Source organism: Parus major, chromosome 10 (assembly GCF_001522545.3).
Source record: "Parus major isolate Abel chromosome 10, Parus_major1.1, whole genome shotgun sequence".
Taxonomy (NCBI): domain Eukaryota; kingdom Metazoa; phylum Chordata; class Aves; order Passeriformes; family Paridae; genus Parus; species Parus major.
In genome coordinates, this window is record NC_031779.1 from 12,905,863 (window position 1) to 12,926,682 (window position 20,820).

At 47.1% G+C, this 20,820-nt stretch overlaps 1 protein-coding gene across 3 annotated transcripts in view; it reads left to right on the plus strand.

Annotated features, from left to right (window-relative positions):
* NTRK3 (neurotrophic receptor tyrosine kinase 3) overlaps positions 1-20,820 on the plus strand; it is a 204,219-nt gene that overhangs the window by 109,427 nt on the left and 73,972 nt on the right. For all 3 annotated transcript variants that reach the window (XM_015638975.2, XM_015638976.2, XM_015638977.3), the window contains exon 12: positions 4,339-4,527. In XM_015638975.2, the coding sequence (XP_015494461.1) occupies positions 4,339-4,527 (189 nt within the window). The remainder of the gene's footprint in view (positions 1-4,338; positions 4,528-20,820) is intronic.

Genomic DNA, 20,820 nt, shown 5'->3' on the forward strand with positions numbered 1-20,820 from the left:
GGATGGATGGATGGATGGATGGATGGATGGATGGATGGATGGATGGATGGATGGATGGATGGAGTGTAGCCTGACTGGGAAGCTGGGGGAGAACAGAGGGTGGAGATGAGGCTGGGAATGGTGGTGTTTGAGTGAGGTGTCTTTCTTCGGAAAGAGGAGTTTGCTGTAGAGGAGATGTGGGAGGGAAGAAAGAACAGAATTGCTGCTTGTGACATTTCTAAAAGTACCATTTCCAAGCTGCCTCACTGCTCTCTGGTGAGCACCAGAGGAATTTGGTCCTCATTTCCAGGTCCTTGTGGCTGGCTCTCACAGTGGCATTGTGAAGGGGCAGGTTGGCAGTGGCTGCTTCTTTACTCAGAGGTAACCCTGGGCAGACCTAGCATCTCCCCAGCCTTTCCTCACAGGGAAAAGGAGTGATGGAGTGCCTCCATCACTGCTGCTGGCATTGCTTCCTTGTCAGGAAAACTGCATGGGCTTAGTGTGGAAAGCTGCTCAGCTGTGTCCTCACAGACCATGTGGATGCTGCTGGCTGCTGAGAGCCCTGCTTGGAGGGAAGGAAGGAAGGAGAGCCAGGGGAGAGCCTTTCAGAGTACAGCTGTAATGGGTTCAATGCTCAGAATGGACATGGACTTAAAGTTTTAACAAATAGAGCCTTTTTATAGTTAATATCCACAGTACGTTTGTCCATAACACAGGCTGAGTTATTCACAGAAACAGCATCAGTGTTCTGAAAAGCTCTGAAATATTTTATATAATGTTTTTAAATCACAGGATGGTACATTAGGAATTACTCTAAGCTACCCTTTGTCTATTATTATACATTTTTACTGTACAAAACTGTCTTCTTTTCTATCTCTTTCTGCACATTGCCCTGTCAAATGGAAAGTAAACCTAAATCTCTAAAATCTGTACTCTCTTTTTTTTCTGTTTCATTTTTTTCCTTTAAACTTACCTGGAAAATGCACTGGTAAAACCAGTGAGAATTCTTCCAAATAAAGCCATTCAGCAGCATTACATATCAGAAAACTGAACTTCTTTTCCTACTTAAAAGAAAAAAAAATATATGCTATTTTCAAGATAGATTTAAAAATCTGAAGTCTAGGTAGCTGCTTTGTTTTCAGGAATTGCTAATGGCAGAGTATATTCTGAGTCAGGGCAATAGTCACACCTATAAAAGTGATAGGTGGCTCTGATACTCATGATGTTTTTAAAGTTTGTCTCAGGCTTGCACAGTGAGCCCAGCACTTGTCTGAGTCTCAGAGTGACAACAGAGGGGCCATGGGCTCACAGGGAACTGGATCTCAGCAGTGACCAGCCAGAATAGATGGAAATGAAAGAATTAATGTGATAAAGTGGTGTGACTGTGGCTCTAAGAATTAATGTTGTCCATATTTATACTCCCCAACCACACTCAAAAACCCCACAGCCTAATAGGAGAAACATGGAGAAGTCCTCAACTGAAAATTGCCTTTAATCAAATTATATCCCTTGGAAGATATTGGGATGAATTATATGTTCTAGGCCATGTCAGATCAGTGCCTACAATCAACAGAAATGTTTTGGAAAGCTGAAAGGCTAATGCAGTGAATCCATTGTAAGTCTTCCTCAGGACTCTTGAGAATGTGATTTATTTTAGCTTTTTTCAAAACCTGGAAATACAGTTGGAGGCAGTAAACTGTCCCTGGATTATCCAAGGGTAGAATATACTTTACACATTGTGTTCTCCCTGTGGTGCCTCTGCCTTTGCAGTTCATGGGGTCTCCTATTTTTGCAGAAATGTGAGGGGGTTGAGAATCAGAGTTCAATTCTGAGGCTTTTGAGGCTTGGTAGGTCTTGTAAATGGGTAAGCTTGGTGACATCAAGCTGAGCTGAATGACTCAGAGGCTGAGTCCATTCACAGGACTCAGTGTTCATTGGGAAATGGGAATGCAGCTGTGGATCAGCTGAGATGTGCTTACCTCCTGCCTCAAAGGTCTTGGATATGTTTGGGGCATGAAACTAACATAACTCATGAGGAAAGTCCTCTTAACAGGTAAACCACAGAAAAAAAAAACTGTGGAGTGTAAAGAAGGGCAAACTCTGGGTCTGTTTTTTGTCAGGCAAATGGCCACGAGGACATTTGCTAATAGATGCTTGCTATGCTTATTTTCACAAGCCCCCAACCTCCTGGATTGTCCCCTGCTCTTTTAAATGTAGCCATGTCCTTCTAACCTGCCTGTGCTAGAGGGACATGATCTGAGCTCCCTAAAAATGAGGAGGTGCTGAGCAAGCAAGAACAGCAAGGGTGAAATGCCGGCAGGGCTTTGTGGGTGCCTGAGAAGCACATCCTCAGCAGGGTCTGTGCCAGCCTGGTGTTTGTACCATGGTTGGTTACATCCTCTTTGCTCCTTGTCACAAAGGTGTGGTTTCTGCTCCCAGAACAGAGGGCAATGAAACTTCCTTCACACAGAAACACAGAATGGTTTGGGTTGGAAGGGATATTTAAGATCAGCTAGCCCAGCCTTCCTGCCATGGATAGGGACACCTTCCATGAGACCAACCTGCTCAAAGCCTCATCCAACCTGACTATCATTCACCAGAGAGGCCTTTCACATCCCCTTGCCTGATGAGGTGCTGTCCTTTGAAGCAACACCTTGTCTTCTTAAGGAAAGCAGTTAGCCCTCAATATCCTCTCCCACTGCTCCACAAAGGAGATCTTTATGGTCTTCTCTCAGATTATTTACACCAGTCTATACCAGTTGATTTTTTAATGATTTTTCTTTTTAACTGCACCTTGAAATGCAGAGTTCTCCCCTTCCCACCACAGCTGGGCTGGCCAGCAGAGCAGGATGTGGCTGAAGGAATGTGCACATCATGCAAAGCTTGAGCCATCCTGGTTTGTCTGCAATGAATTGACATTGCAAAGGAACAAAAGTCATCCAAACCAAAATTGCCCATTGGCTTTTTGTGCCTGGAGAAATATGCTGTGTGTAGTCCCAACAGAGGCATCTTGCATCAAGAGCTGAATTTTGCCTTTGCACCTCAAGAGCTGGAAAGTCACGCGGGCCCGGGGAGTAATGTTAAAAAAGCCAGAACCTGCCAGAAGGAATTCACAGGAAAGGGAGAAAGAATTTTTCCTCGTGACTAAAACACCTGTCATAGCTGCCAAGACTCTGCTAATTGCACAATAACTTTATTATATCCCACTTGGAAGAACAAACAATACTTGAAGCTCCAAAAATGAGCAGCCTTTAGACTAGATTAATGCAGGCAGAATGGCTGCATGGAGCCGGCATTCTCCTCGTCCTCCCAGTGGCTCTGGAGAGTAAAATGGCTTGAAGACTCCCTTCTTTGTTGCCAGTGCTATATAATAAAGTAATTGTGCAGTTAGAAGCAGATTACTGATGGGAGATGAACATTTTTTATGCAATGTAGGTAAAAGGCTGGCTTCTCTGAATAAGTTCACAGCCTAAGTGCAGCATCTCTGCTACTTTTTACTTGAGCTTCTGGTAGTCCCTGGTAACATCCAGGCAGGAGAAAAAGGAGTGTCACTTGTTGAGTGTGGATTTTCTTCCCATGTTAAAGTATTAAAAAGGTCTCATGGAAGATTTCACTGTGGTCCCTACTTTGTCTAACACCAGTGCAGCAAGAATGGCTGCAACAGAGGGTATCAGAGGGTCAAAAACCAAAATAAAACATAAGGGATAGAAGCCTTCCATTGCTCCCATCTTTCATACCTGACTACTTTGCTTCATTTTCTTGCCTGTCTGATGGTGCTGAAAACTTTTGGAGGTCAGGAGGGTAAGGGGATTATACTGCCATTTGTGGTGGTGGGAATGAGCCTGAGCTGAGCAGGACATTGTGGGGATCTGTAGGCATAAGCCTGACTGAAGGGCTCAGTGAGTTTGCCCAGGTGAAGCTGCAGGAGGGCAAAAAGATGGGCAACAGGCATCACAAATATGGATTTGAGGTTCACTAATTCTTTGGGGATGATGTTTCTGTAGTCTAATGATTCCTGCCAAGCTTGTGATGCCAGAGTATACAGGCACCACAGCAGCTGCTGTCTCGTGTCAGCCCTAGGAGAGGACTTCTTGCATGACCCATCTCTGATGTGGTGTCACCTGTAGCTGTTTAACCCTTCAGAACTGTTGGTCTGGCACCTCAAAGCCAGGAAGGAAAACCTGAGGCATCATCCCTACCCTGCGAGCTACTAAGAGAGAGAAACTAAGCCTGGGGATGGGACAACCAGCAGGAATGCTAGGACAGGCTGGTGGTGATCCACTGCCAACCTGCAGCAATCCATGAGCATGTGATCCCCCGTCCTCTGCTGTCCCTGACGGATGTGTGTGCTCTTTGCAGGCCCCGTGGCAGTGATCAGCGGAGAGGAGGATTCAGCCAGCCCTCTCCACCACATCAACCACGGCATCACGACGCCCTCGTCCCTGGACGCCGGCCCGGACACGGTGGTGATCGGCATGACCCGCATCCCCGTCATCGAGAACCCCCAGTACTTCCGACAAGGTCACAACTGCCACAAGCCAGACACGTGTGAGTGCCTGAGCCCCCCGAGGGGGGAGGGATGGGCTGGGGGCATGGGGGAAGGAGGGCGAGGAGGAAGAGGTTAAGAGGATGAGGAAGAAGAGAAGGAGGTTTTTGAGGAGAGTGGGTCTTGGTATGGTCCAGAAACCAAAGTGAATCTCAGGTCTCAGAAATCACAACATACATGTAGATGCTTCCAGAAAAGACTTTCCACTCTCACCATCACCTCCCTTCACCCTCCCTCCGCCACCCACCCGTCACCTTCCCCCCCTGCCTGAAAGTGCCATTCCAAGCCGGGCTCTTCCTCATCAGCTCCAAGCTCCAAGCTGAGGTGCCAGGTGTGAGCGAGAGCCCCCTGGGAGCACGGGGATGGATGTGACCCCTGCTTGGCTGGGGAAAGACCTGCCTCCCCTTCCTCCTCCAGCAGTTTCCCAGTCATGGGGCTGCCTCTTTGGCTCCCCAAAGGGCCAGGGGGAAGCTCAGGATATATGGGCATAGGTGTGGCAGATGCCTGGAGCTGTCCTTGTTTCCAGGAATTTTAGATGCTGGATGTCTTGTTTTTATGGGCTTCTGTAAAGCTTTTGCATCTTTCCTGTATAAATTTGGGTCATGAACTGGGCTTATTAGACTAGCAGGAGGTGATCAAGTGGCCCTCTCCACTTTGTGTTTCTAAATTCTGAGCATAAAAGAAAAGTGCTGTGTAAAAGGATGCTTTTCTGGGAGTCCTGCGCCACTTCCCACACGAGTGGTGGGATGCAGCCTTCCCCAGCATGTGGCTCACAGGCAGTAGCTGAGCTCTCCCAGGCCTCTTACCAGCTCTGAGATGCAAACTGAGCCATGCAGGAGATTTGGGAAACATTCCTCTCTTGTTATTGCACATCACTTTGGTGTGTCCTGGTTCTAGGAAGAACTGGGAAAATAACAAACCTGCAAAACAAAAGGTGAAAAGCCCTCAGCTTGGGCGATCTCTGTGGCCCAGAAGCAGGGAGTGCTGTGCTGATGTCACCTCTGCTCTTCCTTTGGCTGCTGCTGATTCATGGGTGCAGGAGACAGAACTCAGGCCCTGAAAAGAGGGAGAAGACCCATCTCCCATTAAGTGGCATTAAGTGCTCAGCAGGAGCATGCTGCTCCTGGCCTCCATTCCTCCATCAGGGGAAAGGGAGCTGCAGCTGCTGCTCCCATGGAGGCATCCCTCGGGCAGCCCCCACTGTGCCACCTCATGGGTCCTGCTGGCTTGTGCCCAAGCCCTTAGCACCATCCTTCACTTGCCAGAGCAATGGGATGTACCCAAAGAACGTGCCTGGCTTTCCCCTTGATTTTCATTTTAATGTGCTAAATTTGGTCTGTTTGTAGAGAGGGGAGGAGGAGGAGGGCGGTGATTAAGCAGGAGTGGAGAAGCTGAATGTAGCGTGGTTTTTCTGTGCTGTTAATTATATATTTTACATTTCTTATAGCACCTCATCTCAAAATGATTTACAAACTCTGATGGCTTGGGAGGGAGGGCTCCCCCGCTTTACTTTTTCTTCCTTTCCCTCCTGTGCTGTCTCAGATCTCTTTAATCTGCACGCCGACCACTGCAAGACGTGGGTGCTGTTGAGGCTGTGCAGTAGCAGAGCTTAAACCTCGAAGGATTAAGTTTTGCTCTGTGCCTTTGCCCTGTGGGACTTGTCAGAGCTGGGTGGGCTGCAGGGGAAGTCACTCACAGCAGGATTTGACCTCAGAGCTTCACGGGGCTGTGTGAGTAGGATCTGAAGGGCTCACAGAGATGCTTGGGTGGCATCTGGAGGCACTTCTCCTGCAAAGGGTGGCACAGGAGGGAATGCTCCAGGTTTTCCAGGACTTCAAGGCCATGGGGCTGAAACCAAGCCCCATAACACTGGTACTCCCTTTGGGGGAAAATAAGTGGCAAACTACAGCTGGTGCTTGCAGGTTGAAAACCCTAATTTTTTTTAGATATCTTTGTCATTCATGGGGCAAAATCCAGTCCTTGACTCCTCAGGCAGAGTTGAATTTGGTGTATATTTTGTATTTTAGTCCCCAGGCCTTAACTTGGTCAAAACTTCTGACTTCACTGGTGGCTTTGCTTGAGGCTGGAAAATTTCATAATTCACCTATTAAATTAACCATGCTTTGGGGAGCTTTTGCTGTAAGGGGTTTATTTGATCTGATGTGCTCTACTCAACATAAGCCTGGGCTGGAGAATATTTGTTGCTTATGTTCTCCCTGTGGTTGTCATGCTGGAGGGTTTTTCTTTCCCCCTGTGCAGAGCTTGGACACAAACACTTCTCCATTTGCTGTCACTTCTAAAGAGAGCTCCTCTAGGCTGGGGAGTGCCTTGATGCTCAGCTGAGCCTGTGCAGATACAAACTCCTGCCACCACTTCCCCCAGAGCCGCTGCCCAGCTGTGAGCAAAGGTGTTCTGTGACACCCAGCATCTCTCCTTTGCACTGAGCTGTTGCTAGAGCAACATCTGCAGCAAGCATTTTCCCTCTCCAACATGAAGCTTTTCTCCTTCCTTCCTCCTGCAAGCATCCCTGTGCTCTTGGATGCTGCCTGGGTCGAGGACATGCCGATGCTCATCGCCGTGCTGCAACGAGGGGAGCAAACTCTATATGCTTAATGCAGTATTAATAGTACATTGATGTGATATAGATTTCTGTCACCTTCCATACTAGCAAGCATCACTTATCACGCAGGGATGACGGATGTTTATTCCCAGCCACTTAGCTCTGCATAATGGAATTGCAGCTGAAATATGGAGAGCAGCTCCCTGCCTGTGGAGCTGGAGGCCTCTCGCTCCCTCTGTGCAGTGCTGTCCCATGGGATCTTCTTGTTAATGTGTCCTCAAGGAGACAGAGACGTGTTCTTCCCTGGGAATGTGCTGTCCTCCTGTCGATGGGATGAAGGGCACAGGAGCCAGCCCTCACTTCTGGCTTTCTGGGATTTTTTCAGCTGTCTTATCCTCTTTCTGTTATTCTGTTACTGCCTGACTGAGTGCAGAGGTGGGACAAGCTTGACTGAGAATTCTCTTTGCCTTCCTGGATGATGGGTTCTCAAAGAGCCATGGAAAACACCAGCACTACCCTGCTTTCCCATGTTGGAGCATTTAGCTGTTGAGAAGATGCTTCCCCATCTCTGTGCTGTAACTCTGTGCCATGCTGGGCAGCACCAGGTTTGCATCCTGTCCTTGCTTCAGCTCTCCTTGGCTCTACCTGGAAGGTTAAAGAAAGAGTTTGGCAACGTGGACAGTCCAACCACAAGTGGATTTCAGAAGAATAGGCTAAAACTGACTTTTTCTCCTGATCTTTTGCACATGGAAGGGAAACCAAGTTCATATCTGCTTGGCAAAGAGCAGCAGGGGGAGCAACAGGTTGTGATGAGTTTGCACCTCTATATCTGGAAATAAACAGATCAGAGGAGAAGAATGGGACATGTAGCAGGCATAGTGGGCAGAGAAAGCGATGAGGATGAGAGTTTAGGACAACATAACATCAGCCTATGGTCAGAGATTTTGGTAATGTAAAACATGATCCAGTCTACCCACATTTGTGGCCAGAAGAGAGCTGTTTGTTCTAGGCAGGCTTGGCAGTAACAGCAGCTTCTTACCTTATCTCCCTCTCTTGAAGTTCAGGATTTGAATTCAAAACTCAAGCTTTGTAATTATGAGTAGCTGAAGATTTCTGTGGTGAAATATTGGTAATGTTTCAGACAAAACATTTTGGAAGGTTGTTTTACTTTAATAATAGTAATTAAGTAGTCATTAATTCCAAGCACAATGCATCAGATGCAGATTTGTTCTTGGATCTGATCTTTTGAGCTTTACTCAAATGCCACGGCACAGTTTTGGAGTTGTTCAGTTCCCTTGTATTTCTCATCTAACAAAACAGGTCTTCTGGAGAATGACACAAATCGGAGAAAAAAATCCAAACCCTGATGGAGAAAATTGGTCTGGGGGGCAGATCCTCCCCTGTGTCCCAGCAGTGGGTGCTCAGTTGCAACAAGTACTCTGAAGCTGGACTTTTGGGGCAAATTCTTTGATTTTGGGGAAGGTTTTTGCCAGCCATGACTGGAGCTGGCTGTGTTTTCCAGGACTGGCGCAGTCTGGGTACTGGGATCCATTCTCCACACGGGTGGAGCAGCCGTCCTTTCGTAGAGTCCTAATGAGGGTTTTTTTCCAACCTCATTTATTACAGGCTGCCCTGACATAATTACATATTCGAAGTTAGTAATTACACGTATTCATGCTAATTAAGTAATTAGATATAATTACACTAACTGTAAATACATGGTAATCGGCTAAAAAGAAGTACTTCAGAAAAAAACAAGGCAAATCACACAATAAAAGTGCCATCAGCACTCTTTCACTCAGTACCCTGTCTTTATCTTGTATTTCAGTGAATCTTAAAAGGAACATCATGGTCATTTATAAAAATCATATTTCTTAAACAAATAGATTTTCTTACCTCTGCTTTCAATAGATCTCGAAAACTAAAATGAAAAGGATATTTACCCCTAGCACTCTAATTTTTTTTTTTTGTTTGCCTAGTGTGTTTTGTTCATCCTGGGCATGGGAAGAGAAAAAGTATGCAGCATTTCTATTTTCGGTCAGTTCATGGTCCCATTTTTGCCAAAAACAGCAACAACATAAAACTGAAGTCATAAGTGCTTGTAGTTTTATTTGCCTAAAAAAGAAAACTGAAACAGTTGGTAGTGGAAAAGAAACTTTTCCTTTTTTTTTTTTTTTTTTCCAGGGATAAGAGAATTTGTCAAATATTCCTTTTGTAATATAAATGTGGAGTGCAGGGTGAAGCAACAGCAGCACTCTGCTTCCCCATGCCCAACCTGGGGCTGGGCTCTACAGGTTTCAGTCCCTCACACAGAGCTCTGCTATTTCTCCAAACTATTCTTTTCCTCTTGTCTCCTCCAAAATGAAGTCCCCAGACTCTTCTCCAGAAGGAACCCAGCTCCCATTACTCTTCTGAAGTAGGCACTAGTGGGTGAAGACTCTTCTGTGCTGGAGCTCTCATGGTCTTACAGTCTTGTCCTTCTCACTCAGCTCATGTGAGGTATTTTAAGGGTTTTAACGAGGACCCGTGAGTAGCTGTTTACTCATTTATGTGTGTTTTGCTACTCTGTGCTGTGTCTCCTCACTGTGCATGGATTGTGGCTGGGGACTGTGGAAGAGCCCTGACCTCAGAGCTCAGCTGCCAACAGGTGAAGGCATTGGGGGTCTCTGCAATGACCTTCTGCCTCCAAATTTCCCTCCCTTCTGGTTTGCTGTTGGCTCTCATAGAAGCTGCTCTGAGCTCCAAGTGTTGATGTGAACATCCTGCAAAAGATTTGGATGTTGAAGAAGCCTTGTGGGCTGTGGCTGACTGTTTCCAGAGAAGGTGTTGTAGGTATCTGAAGAAATGTGTGTGCAACCAAAATTACTGCTTCTGTTCCCCACCAGAGGACAACTTAACTTCCCTGGTGTTCAGAATCACCTTCTTGTGCCCTTGCCCAGGCTGCAACATCTGACCAACAGGAGACATACCATGGACAGTGGGACTTGAACCAACCTTCCCACCTCTCAGTTTTCCTGCCTGGGGCTATTTTCTGCTCTGCATCATTTCTTCTATCCCTGAAGGAGCAAGTGGAAGAAATATCCACATTTTCCAGAAGACCAACCTATGTTTGCAGAAGTGGAGTGTCCATCCCACCTATTGCACCTGCACTTTGAGTTGCAGCCTCACACTTCAGACCTTGCTGCTGTGATGGTGCCACAGAAATGAGTATTTTTCAGGATGTCTTGGAAAGGCTGGCAAGATCCATTGCCTTACTCCTCAGCCAGCTCTGGAGATGCTGTCTGCATGGTTGTACCATGAGGAAGAAAAGCAGCGTGGCTCTGCCTGGTCCCTGCTTGCTCCATATGGGATGGGCACCTGACTTGGTTTGAGCACAAGACCATCACCTCCTGCTGCTGTTTGGATTTCAGATCCACTCTCTGTTGCTTTAATGTGTGTTTACTGGAGATATTTGTAGCAACACCCAGGATCAAAGGGGACTAGGAGGCTCCAGCCCCATTGTGGGAAGTGACACTGGCTGAGTGATGATTCATTGGTGATGAAGATCCATGAGGAAGAGAAACCCTTAAATCAAGAAGAATGTGGCTTTGGGCTGTTAATGGTGACTGGCCTGCAGAGAGACTGCTCTGGTGGTGGAAATACTGCTGGATACAGACATCAAGGGGTTGACAAGGAAGTATTTTCCCATACAAAACTCTGCTTTCTCCTCTGCCTAAAAGCATCTCCACTGGACTGTTTAATCCTGGTGTCTGTGGGGCCAGCAAGCAGGGCTGGATCGCCTGGGGCAATTTCAGGAAGGGAGCTCATGATGTGTGAACTGTCAAGAATTTAACAAGCCAGATGAGAGGAAGTCCTGACCTGTTTTCCTACTGGATTTGGAGTGGTTCTAGTACAGCAGGCTGCTCTTTTTGCCTGGCAGCCTCATCCCTGCATCTATTGGGTTGGACCGGAGTGCCCAAGAATGCAGCATCTCATGGAGGATGTGTATGTACACCCTGATATTCCACCTTATATCCAGCCCTCTCATCTCATACAGGGGCTCACACCCTCCACTCCTCTTGCAGCATTCCCTGGCCTCCACACACACCCTCCACTGTCCCTGTCCACTCACCCTTGGTCTGGCACAACTCCAGACTCATTGTGGCAGGGTGAGAGGAGTGGGACACAACAGGGATAGAAGCAGGTTTACATTCCCTCTGTTACCAGCTGTGCGTCTGGGTTTTGGTGCTTCCCACTATCCATTTGTGGTGTGCTTAAACCTGAAGGAGGTGTCTGTGCCAGAGAGAGCAGGGCTCTGTTCACCAGCCAGCACTCCTCATGGGTGTGGTTTCATCCCTGCAAGACAAGAGGTAGCAACAGAGTGCTGAGCCTGGGGCTATTGCAGGCTCAGGTAGCCCAGTTGTCAAAAGTGTCCTCCTAATGGCTCGTTGATTGTGTGAATTTTGCTGTGGGTCGCTGTAAAAATAGCTGGTGTGTGTATGTGTGCATGGGCAGAGTGGTGGTATTGATTTCTTTTGGCCCTCATTTAAGCATTTGTCTTGCTTTTGAATGAGTTCTCTGTGGCTTACAGTGCCTGGCTGTTGGGAAAGTGTCTGGCAGCTGGGGTACCTTTGCATTCCTGGGATAAAGGGGATGTGCCTGTGATACCTGGCCATGGAGTAGCCCTGAAGGAACCAGGAGTTCCCAGAGTTTGCAAGGACATGGTGTTGTGACTTTTTAGTCTCTACAGGCTCTTTTTCAGGTTTAAAATCTTTTGTAAGTGCGTGGACCTCACTGTGATCACACAGGAGGTGTCTCTCTGGTTTGGAGATTGCACGCTCTCATTGTTTGTTCATTGTCTGGTTAAATTGTGATTCCTAATTAAAAATAGCTGCTGTTGTTTAGGAGTGGGAGCAGTTTTGCATGACCGCACACACAGCAGGAACATTATTAGTTTAGTGCTGCCCTGTGGGACAAGAAGTACAACCCAGAATGTAGCAGAGAATCTGCACATCAAGAGAGGTTAAAAAATCCCAAACCTGTGCTTAGTGCTGCTTTTGGGCTAAACAGCCCAAAACATCCCATTCAGTCCTGAAACACAGGGAAAGACCCATGTAAAAAAATATTCTGCCTAAAGAGTTTCTTGTGTGGATGGAGGCTTTTGTTTCCCAGCCTTGTGTGGTGGCTGGCTCGGAGGACATGGGGCAGGCACACAGGGAGGGCTCCCAGCAGCACAGGGCAGGTGGAGCAGAGCACGACTGCTTCACATAACAAAAATGCAGAAATCGTCATTTTTGATTGCTGGACACTTCCAGTCCACCTCGACATCCTGCTGTCTTGCTCTTGCTAGTGGTTGCAGACAGGATGAAGGAAGGTGCTGCTGCTCAGGGCAGCACCACCTCTGCTGGTGTGCTCCCAAAGCCCTGAGCTGGGGCATCTGTTTTCCAGCGTGGGGGAGAGTAAAGCACTGGCCTTGCTGAGCAAGATGTGATTTGCTGAGGTGAACGTACCCATTGGAGAACTCAGCAAACCCATTTCCATGTGCAGCTGATGTAAGATTTGTTTGTAAGCGTCCCGAGGTGAAAAGTACATTGGAGTCACAGCATGTGAGGATTGCTCTCAATGCCTGGGCTTGTCTCCCATTAAGGCAGGGTTTATTGCATAATCCATTTTTAGATTCCTGCACACTCATTCCTAAACACACTGCAATTTACCTAGTGCTGAGCCTTCCTTGAATCTGTTCAAGCCCTCTCTCCCTGTCCCTCCCTGGATACATCTCTTTAAGAGGTGGGAACAAACAGAGACTTGGTGAAAGCGTGAACATTTCTGTGTGTGCCACACCAAGGATCAGGCTGTCCTGCTGTCTGCAGCCAAGCGTGGTCAACATGGGATGCAGTACTCAAATTAAGTGATGATTTACAGTTTCATGTAGACTCAGTTTTTTCTGATGTTTGTTCCAAGCTCCTTTGCTGGTGCTGCAGCAGCACCTGAAGTTTTGGTCGCCCCTGTGGGTCTGTAAAAATGTCACACCTTTCTTTCAGCCCTACTAACCTATTTTTCCTCACTGAATGAGAGCACTGAGTCTGAAGGTTACTATACCTACCTATTTTTATACATAAATCTCATATATATGTTTGATCTATTTTAAATGCACTGGTTTATAATATATGGACACCTGTTCTTATTTTACTTGTACTTTTAACAGGGTTTATATCATCCTTCCCTGTCCAGCCACCGTACTCCTTTTTTCCCTTTGTGAGATAAAAAGGAACTTTATTTTTTCTCCTACAAACATCTGTTAAATTCAGGACAAGCAGTTTATCTCGCTTCCAGAAGTGTGACAGGAGACAGCTGAGTCTCCTAAGTATATATGGCAAATTGCAATTAGAAGAAAACACTGGAAAAAAATTTCTTCAGTTCTTGCCTCCCTTCTCCCAGCCCTTCTCACCCCTCCACCTCCCTCTTGCAGGATTAAGCCAAGCTAATCCTCAGATGAGCAAGATCTTGGGAAAGCAAAGAGCCAAGGGAGGAGAAAGAAAAATCCTTCACACTCAACACTAATAAGGAAATTATAGGCATCCTACATTATGAATTGGATGAATTTTTAATGGCTAGAAATGCAGTTGATTTATAATGCATCCATCCTGGACTGCAGGGCCTGTCACCAGCTAATAAATAAATGACAGGCCCTTTGTATTAAAAGTATCAGTCATTTTATGTCTCTGTGCTGTAATTGATGAGGAGCATTGAGCAAGGGGGGTGGTGGCCATCAGGTGTAAGCAAGAGCAAGGACCTCGTGTTTCCAGCTATTACCTGAGGGCTTGGCAGACCAGAAAGTTACAGCCCAATCTTCCAAGTCTTCTCTCAGATGGGCCACGGCTTCTGCTCTGTCCCATTGCTCACATTCCAGAAGCAGAGAAATAAAGAACTTATTTCTTTAAGGGGCTGTATGGTTTTGAAATGTCATTTTAAGCCCAGCTTAGGGCTGTTTAACATGTCTTATGCTCTAGAACAAGTTAGTTACCCTGGACAGCAGGAAGGGCTCCATCTGAGGGGGCTGCCCAAGGACTCCTTCCTACCTGTGGAATGAGGTAGGAGGCCCTGGCTCTGCCTCGTGTGAGGCTCCTGGTGAAGCGTGGGGGGAGATTGTGCCATCTGTCTGTTCTCTTGACAGTCCTGGCTATTGGCACAGCCAGGGTGAGACGAGCTCAGAGTCAGGGATCAGCATGAATTCATACAAATCCCACCACAAATGTTCGCACTGAGGCTGTGTTAAAAATAAATTCTGGGCAAATCCCAGAGATGGGTGGGGTGGGACTGCTCTGCTCTCGTGCCAGATCCCAGCAGAGCCCAAATGTCAGGGGAACATTACTGAGAGCACAGCAGGCAGCTGAGTATTTGAGGGATGGGGTATATTTTATCCCCTTCTTACTGAGGAGAAGTAAGCTGGCATGTTGTATCTCCACTATTTCCTGGAAAGAGGCATTTCTCCTTCCAGCCCATCAAGGGGCTGCCAGGCATCTTTATCTCCATTTTATGGATGAGGAGAGGCAGCTGGGAAGACATCAATTTGCTCAAGGTCACGCCAGGTTGCTGACAGCTACCAGCCTGGCCCATGTTCAGCCCACTGGACCATGTTGCTTGTTTATGAGTCCCCACCTGAAGTCCTTTCACAGCCAGTCTTCTGGAGTCAGGGGTTTAGATATATAAACACATCCTTGGAGCTGTCAGCTGCATATTATGATCCCAGAAAATGGCAATTTTGAACCCTTCCTGCTCTTTTCCAGATAGCTTAGATCAAATTCTCCCCTTCCTCCTTCATGAGGTTCATGCTACAGTCTAAATGTGTTCTTCTTTACTCTGTTGACTACTTCTGAAGAGACCTTTCCTTGCAGGTCTCCTTCCACCTAGGCATTGCCTCCTGGCTGGCTGTATTGGCATGTGCTGGAACCCGAGTGCTGGGCTCAGAGGAAGAGCAGTCATTTTTCAACTTGGCTTTAGTTCCTGGCTGCAGGAATTAGGCAGGGAGGCTGGGATATGAGCCTGGCTGCCCAAGGAAAGCACTGCTCTCTAAGATGCAGACTTTCATCTTGACCTGGAGGAAGGAAACGCTTATTGCCTTATTTATTACATTTCCCCATAGCAGTGTAAATACCATATCCATGCTAGATATAGATCTTATGAATAATATAGAGATTTGAACTAAGTAATTGCTGTGCTTTTTTAATAGAAGAGATCCTTGGTGTCGAGTAGTATTAATGATCTGCCTTGACATGGGCTCTGCAGAGGGCGATTGCAAACCCCAGTTCCGTGAGAATTTGAGAAATTGGGGGAGAAATCCTAATGTGCTGTTCATCCCCTCTGTTCCCTGTGGGACACTTCAGAATGAGTATCCTGCCTGCTGATTTTTTCTCAGCTTTCCCTAGACCCTCCAAGGACAGGAAGGCTAAGTGGGTTTTGGGAAAACAAATCCCTTTTGTAGGCAGGCTGGGCTGGGCTGTCAGAGGAGGCAACTTTTGGAGGAAATGTAATACAAAGATCCTAGCAGCTCCCTGTGGTCACTAACAGTTCTCCAGACATTTCTGGAAGAGCAAAATGATTAGTTGCAGTGAAATAGCTAAATTCAGGCGGAGGTAGTGATATTTTATGTGTCTGCTGATCTGAGCCTTGTCTCTTCTCTGTAGCTTTAATATGAAGCTCTCCTTTCCACTTGCTCTCTGAAGCCCTTTTGCAGCCTCACTGCTGTGTGCTGTTAAACAGGTGGCTACGTTATTATGAGAAATTCTCTATAAAGTCCACTCTTTAATGCTTTAGAATCTTTGGGGATGAATTTGAGATATTAAGAACTATGGAGATTTAACATCTTTTTTTACAATGACATTGTGGGGGAAAGGATAAAGGGCTAGCAATCACAGGATGTGGTGTGAGTCACTTTGTGCCTTGCATCACTGGTGACAGGGAGCTGGTAGCCCCACTGGCTGGTCCTTCTTGCTCCCTGTTGTAAAGGTGTTGGTGTTACAGCTTCAGAGCTCCAAGGCCTCTTTAAATAAATGGAGCTGTCTGAGAAGGCTATGAAAGCCTTTTCAATTTATTTTTTACTCCCAAACATAGCACCTCAAGTCTGAGTCAGGCTGTTAACCTTTTCCATTCCTCTCTTTCCAGCCACATCCTGCTTTAAGGTTATTTCTCATCCTTCTTCCACCATCACCCTTTTAACAGGAATGAGGAGGGGTGAGACCAGGGAACTCCATAGCCCTTGTCAGACCAGGAGGAGCAGGTCTTGCTGACCTCTGTGGGCTGTGTGGAGCAGGGACTGTGGGCTCAGGTGTTTCTTTGATACAGGAATGGTAGTTCATTAACACTCTGTGCCCCACAGATAACTTTTATTGATCATCAGCTGCTTAATCAAAAACTCTATCACAGTTTGTTTCGATTATTTTTTCCATCTCTTCATCTCTGGAGAATTGGCTTAGCTGAAGTTAATGTACTCATTATGCAGTTGGGAAACCACTGCTATGGACTGCTATGTAAATAAGAGTTTAGGAAGGTTCATGTCCTCCTTCCCACGTGTAGCAGGATGAATACACAGGGTGCATATTCCTCTGCCTGATGTGGCGAAATTGGCATGACAGGAGTTTGGCTGATTTGGGTTTTGACCAGCCTGGGGTGGCAGAATTCACCCCCCAGGTTGCACAGAGCCCAGGCTCCACATCTACATCCCCACAGTCCTGGTACAGTGAGGAACAGGACTGCTGCTGGACCTGTATCTAAACAGATCTGAGCCCCCTGAAATCAGCACCCTTGGGTATGTTGTGGGCCACAGTTGGAAACTCTGTGAGCAGTGGTTTTACTCTTTTGAAAATTGTCAGAGGTGAAAAGAAGCTGTGCAGCAAGTGTCAAAAATATTTCCCAACTTCTGCCATGTGTATAATGAGCACCTCTGAGAAGTGTCAGGCCAGTTTGAGTGGGGACACAGGAAAGACTTGGGAGGGAAGCTCTGAGACAGGAGTACTGCTTGTTGTGCCACCCCAAACTTATTTCTTACTCTAGTTATGATGGATGTCTTGATATGATTAATTTTCCTTTTGTCTTGTAATGTTTACTGCATAAAATCATTCTCCTTGATCCTATCCCCTATCAGAGCTGGATACTCCATGCTGGCTGTGGTGTTGCAATGACCTAATTTGATTGCAGAGGGTCGTGTCCTGTATAATGTTGTCTCATTTTCCCAGTAGTCGATGCAAACTCAATTTTATTTTCTTTGAAAAGAAGGGAAGAAGAGGCAGGAGCCCAGAATCCACAGCCAAGCTTATACCTGCAGCACTTACCTTGTTGCCTGGCTGCAATGTCCCATGTAGTTCAGCTTGGATGGGACCTGCAGGCTTGTTCTATTTCTTTATTTTTCCTGATGGTGTGAAGGGGAGAAAGGCTGGAAGCTACAGCAGAGAGGAGCCCTCATTTGTAGGTGCTGGCCCTGCTGATTAGCCTCAAGGAGTCATTAATCCAGCAGGCTGGACGCTCTCTTGATGGAGCTTATCTCAGGAGGGGAGGGTTAGCTGTGTCTCCCTGTGGGCCCTGGGTGAGTTCAGCTTTCTCCTTTTGCCTCCAATTAGATGCTCGGTCCTTTGCTGTGTTTCACGTGCCTCAGAGACCCCTCACCTGCCTTCTGCCCCTGGAATTTAGGATAGCTCAGAGGGGAGAAGGAGGGTCTGGTCTCAGTTCTTTGTGGTTTGTTTGCATGTGAAATAAGCATGTCCCTTCAGCAGAGCTGCCAGCAGTCTCCTGGCCCCGCTGCTCTCATTCAGCTCGGCTTTGACAGCTCCAAGGCTGTGGCTCGGTGAGCGGCGGCAGGGCTTGCTCATAAACTGGAAGTGTCACTGTGTTTTTGCAGAGCTCGTCCCGAAAATGGTGTTTTTCAGCAGCTCATAAAGGAGGTGTCAGCCTGGGATTTGGTCTGTGGAAAAAGAACCTGCTTTTGCAAACTGCAGAGTGCACAAGCTCTCAGCTCTGGCTCCATCCCTGCTGGCTGGAATTGCTGCTGGGGCAAATTATTCATCTGATGGCTTCATTGCTAGTTTCCTCATGGGTCCTGAACTCTCTGACTCTGTATTCATCTCAGGGTATTCCTCATTCTCAGCCCTGTCTTTCCTTGTCCTGTTGGACTTTTGATTGAAAATGGATCTGTTGTGGTGAGAGAGGAGGAGTCAGAGAGGCACTGGTAGGCAAAATGTACGTAGGGGTTGAATGAATAAATCAACAGGTCTCCAGGTGTGCCACCAAACAGGCTCTCTTGTCTTGATCCAAGGAGACAGTGGGAAGAGGCCAGGCAGTGGGTGACAGTGGTCTCTGGCTGGGCAAGGACCAAAGGAATAGAATTGTAAATCTTGAGGACAGGAAGTGAGGGGGAGACTGGACATCGGTCACTCATGTGATCCTCCTTGGAAGAATCACAGTTTCCATGAAGGAAGCACAAATCTAGGCCTGATTTTTCCTCTGTTTCCAAATATTTAATCAGAGAATCAAATATGAAATCTCTTTAAGAAGAGGCTGGCACCCGGCAGCTGGCTGAGTGTTGTAATCAATGTATCCGCTGTGGAATGTTTTCTGCAGAAGTATTACATCCTCTCTCATTTACTTGATGATCTTTAGGGTGAATCAATCAAAAGATGCTGCACACAAATAGTTCAGCCTGTGATCCTGTGGGTGTCCATTACAGAGGTATTTGCTCCATGTAAATGGACCTGTTGATTAACAAGAAAACCTACCCTTTTATAAATAGAAAGCTTGATGGCAATTGCTAGCATTGGTTTTTCTGCCTCCCCACCTCCCCAGCACAGCTCTCATGCTGTGCCAAAGCAGGTGACTGCAACAAAACCCAGTGGTGGCTGCACTGCTGGGGGAAGGGACTCGCATCTTACCCAAGCATTTATCTGAGGAGAACCTTCTCGTGGAGGTTGGGAAGGGCAGAGAGAGACTCCTCTGTAGCCAGTGGGTGATTTCATCATTCTGTGTCTTGTTATGTTAATTGTGTTTCTGCGCCCATCTACCTTGGCATGTGATGTACTGTTGGACTTCAGGCATATCTGAAGAAGATATTCCCCTGAAACCCCCATCAGTCCAAGGCTCAGCAGCTCCTTGAGGAGTCTGATTGGGTTTTACACTAGCTGAGTGCATGGGAATTTTTATTTGGGTCTGTTGGAGCAATAGTGTTCTTTTTTATTTTTCCTCTACAACATGGACACTTCTCAACTCTCCACATTTCTGGGTGAAAATGTGCCCGTGTTGCAGTGTTAGCTGTTGCTTTTCTGATGCTAGCATGGCAAGAAGCCCAGCTGGAATTTTAAGCATTATAAGATCAGGATGATGCCTCCTGCATAGATGTCCTTACCTTGAAAGCCAAATCTGAGCAGACCCAACCCTGTGATGATTTGAGCAACCAAGGGAGCAGCATATCAGTGCTGCCAGAGCTCTGGTGTGGCACTGGAAGCACATCCCAGGACAAAGCAGTGTGCTGAGCTGTGTGACACAGCTCCCTGCAGAGGCAGTCACTCAGCGGGGCTGAGCGGCCCGAAAGGACCAGCCTTGTGGCTGTGGCTTCGTTCAGCCTCATGCTGCTGTTGCCAGCAGCTGTTCTGCATTCTGGGAAGGATGCTGGGATCTTTCCTGCTCAGCTGGAGGCTGTGGGAGCATTTGGTCCTCTCCCAGGCTGCTGGTGCAAAGCAGCCACTGTTCAGTTTGGCGGGCCAAGCATCGCTTCAGGCTCCTCTGCAGAGGGGACCAGCCCTCCCCCCCCATGTCACTTGTTTATCTCTGTCATTTATTGCTACAAACCAACTCACCCAGAGCCATCCTTCCCACAGCTGGTGGGAGTCAAAGTGCCGAGGCTGTTAGTGGATTAGGGCAGCAGAGTGAAAACCATTTGGCGTTTCTATCCTGATTCTTCTGGGTGCCTTTAATTAGCATGATTGCTCAGCACAGATTTTGCCATGTTCTTTAGCTCCCCTGGTTAGGATAATTATTCCCCCAGCTCCTTTTGTTCCAATTCCTGATCGCTTACAAAGTCTCCTGTTAAAAGCCATTAAATCTGTAATGTGAGAGTAAATGTTCAGCAGCGTTGTGCTCTGGGCCCCACACGTGTGAGCTGGAGCTCTCGGCCCCTCTCCCGCACTCCTCTGCTCCCTGCCACGTGCTCCGAGCTGTGGCATCACTCTCTGCTTCCCTCTCACGCTTCCCTCCCATCCATCCCACGTGCCCCACACGCAGAAGGTTGTGTGCACACTCTCCCTGCTTTCTGTTGGCACTTTTGGCATCACTCAGCTTGGTTTCTTCTGTGTACAGGCTGGTTTTGGGAGTGAGGTTGAATTCTGGGCTGTGGACTGTGATCTCTCACATTTAGTTGCATGTGCAAATATGGAGGTGCTGTTAGAAGTGAGTGATCTTGCATGTGTTAGCCATGGTATGGGGAGTTTTTGCTTCAAGGAACAGCTAAAATAGAGGGGGAGATGTCCTAGCTGTGGTGGAAAGCATTTTTTTTGTTGATAGATGATAGAGAAGAGGAAAGACTTATTTTCCTTATTTTTAAAGCAAAGCTGCTTTCCTTTTTCTCAAGCATAAAAGCCTGCAGTGGAGGGAAAACAGGTTTTGGATAGCCGTGTTCCCAGGATTTTCCATGTTGCAGTGCCTCCCCATCTGGAGGCCTGTGAGCTCAGCCCCTTCACTGCCCCTCATCTCTGCTGAAGTTTGATCAGCACATGCC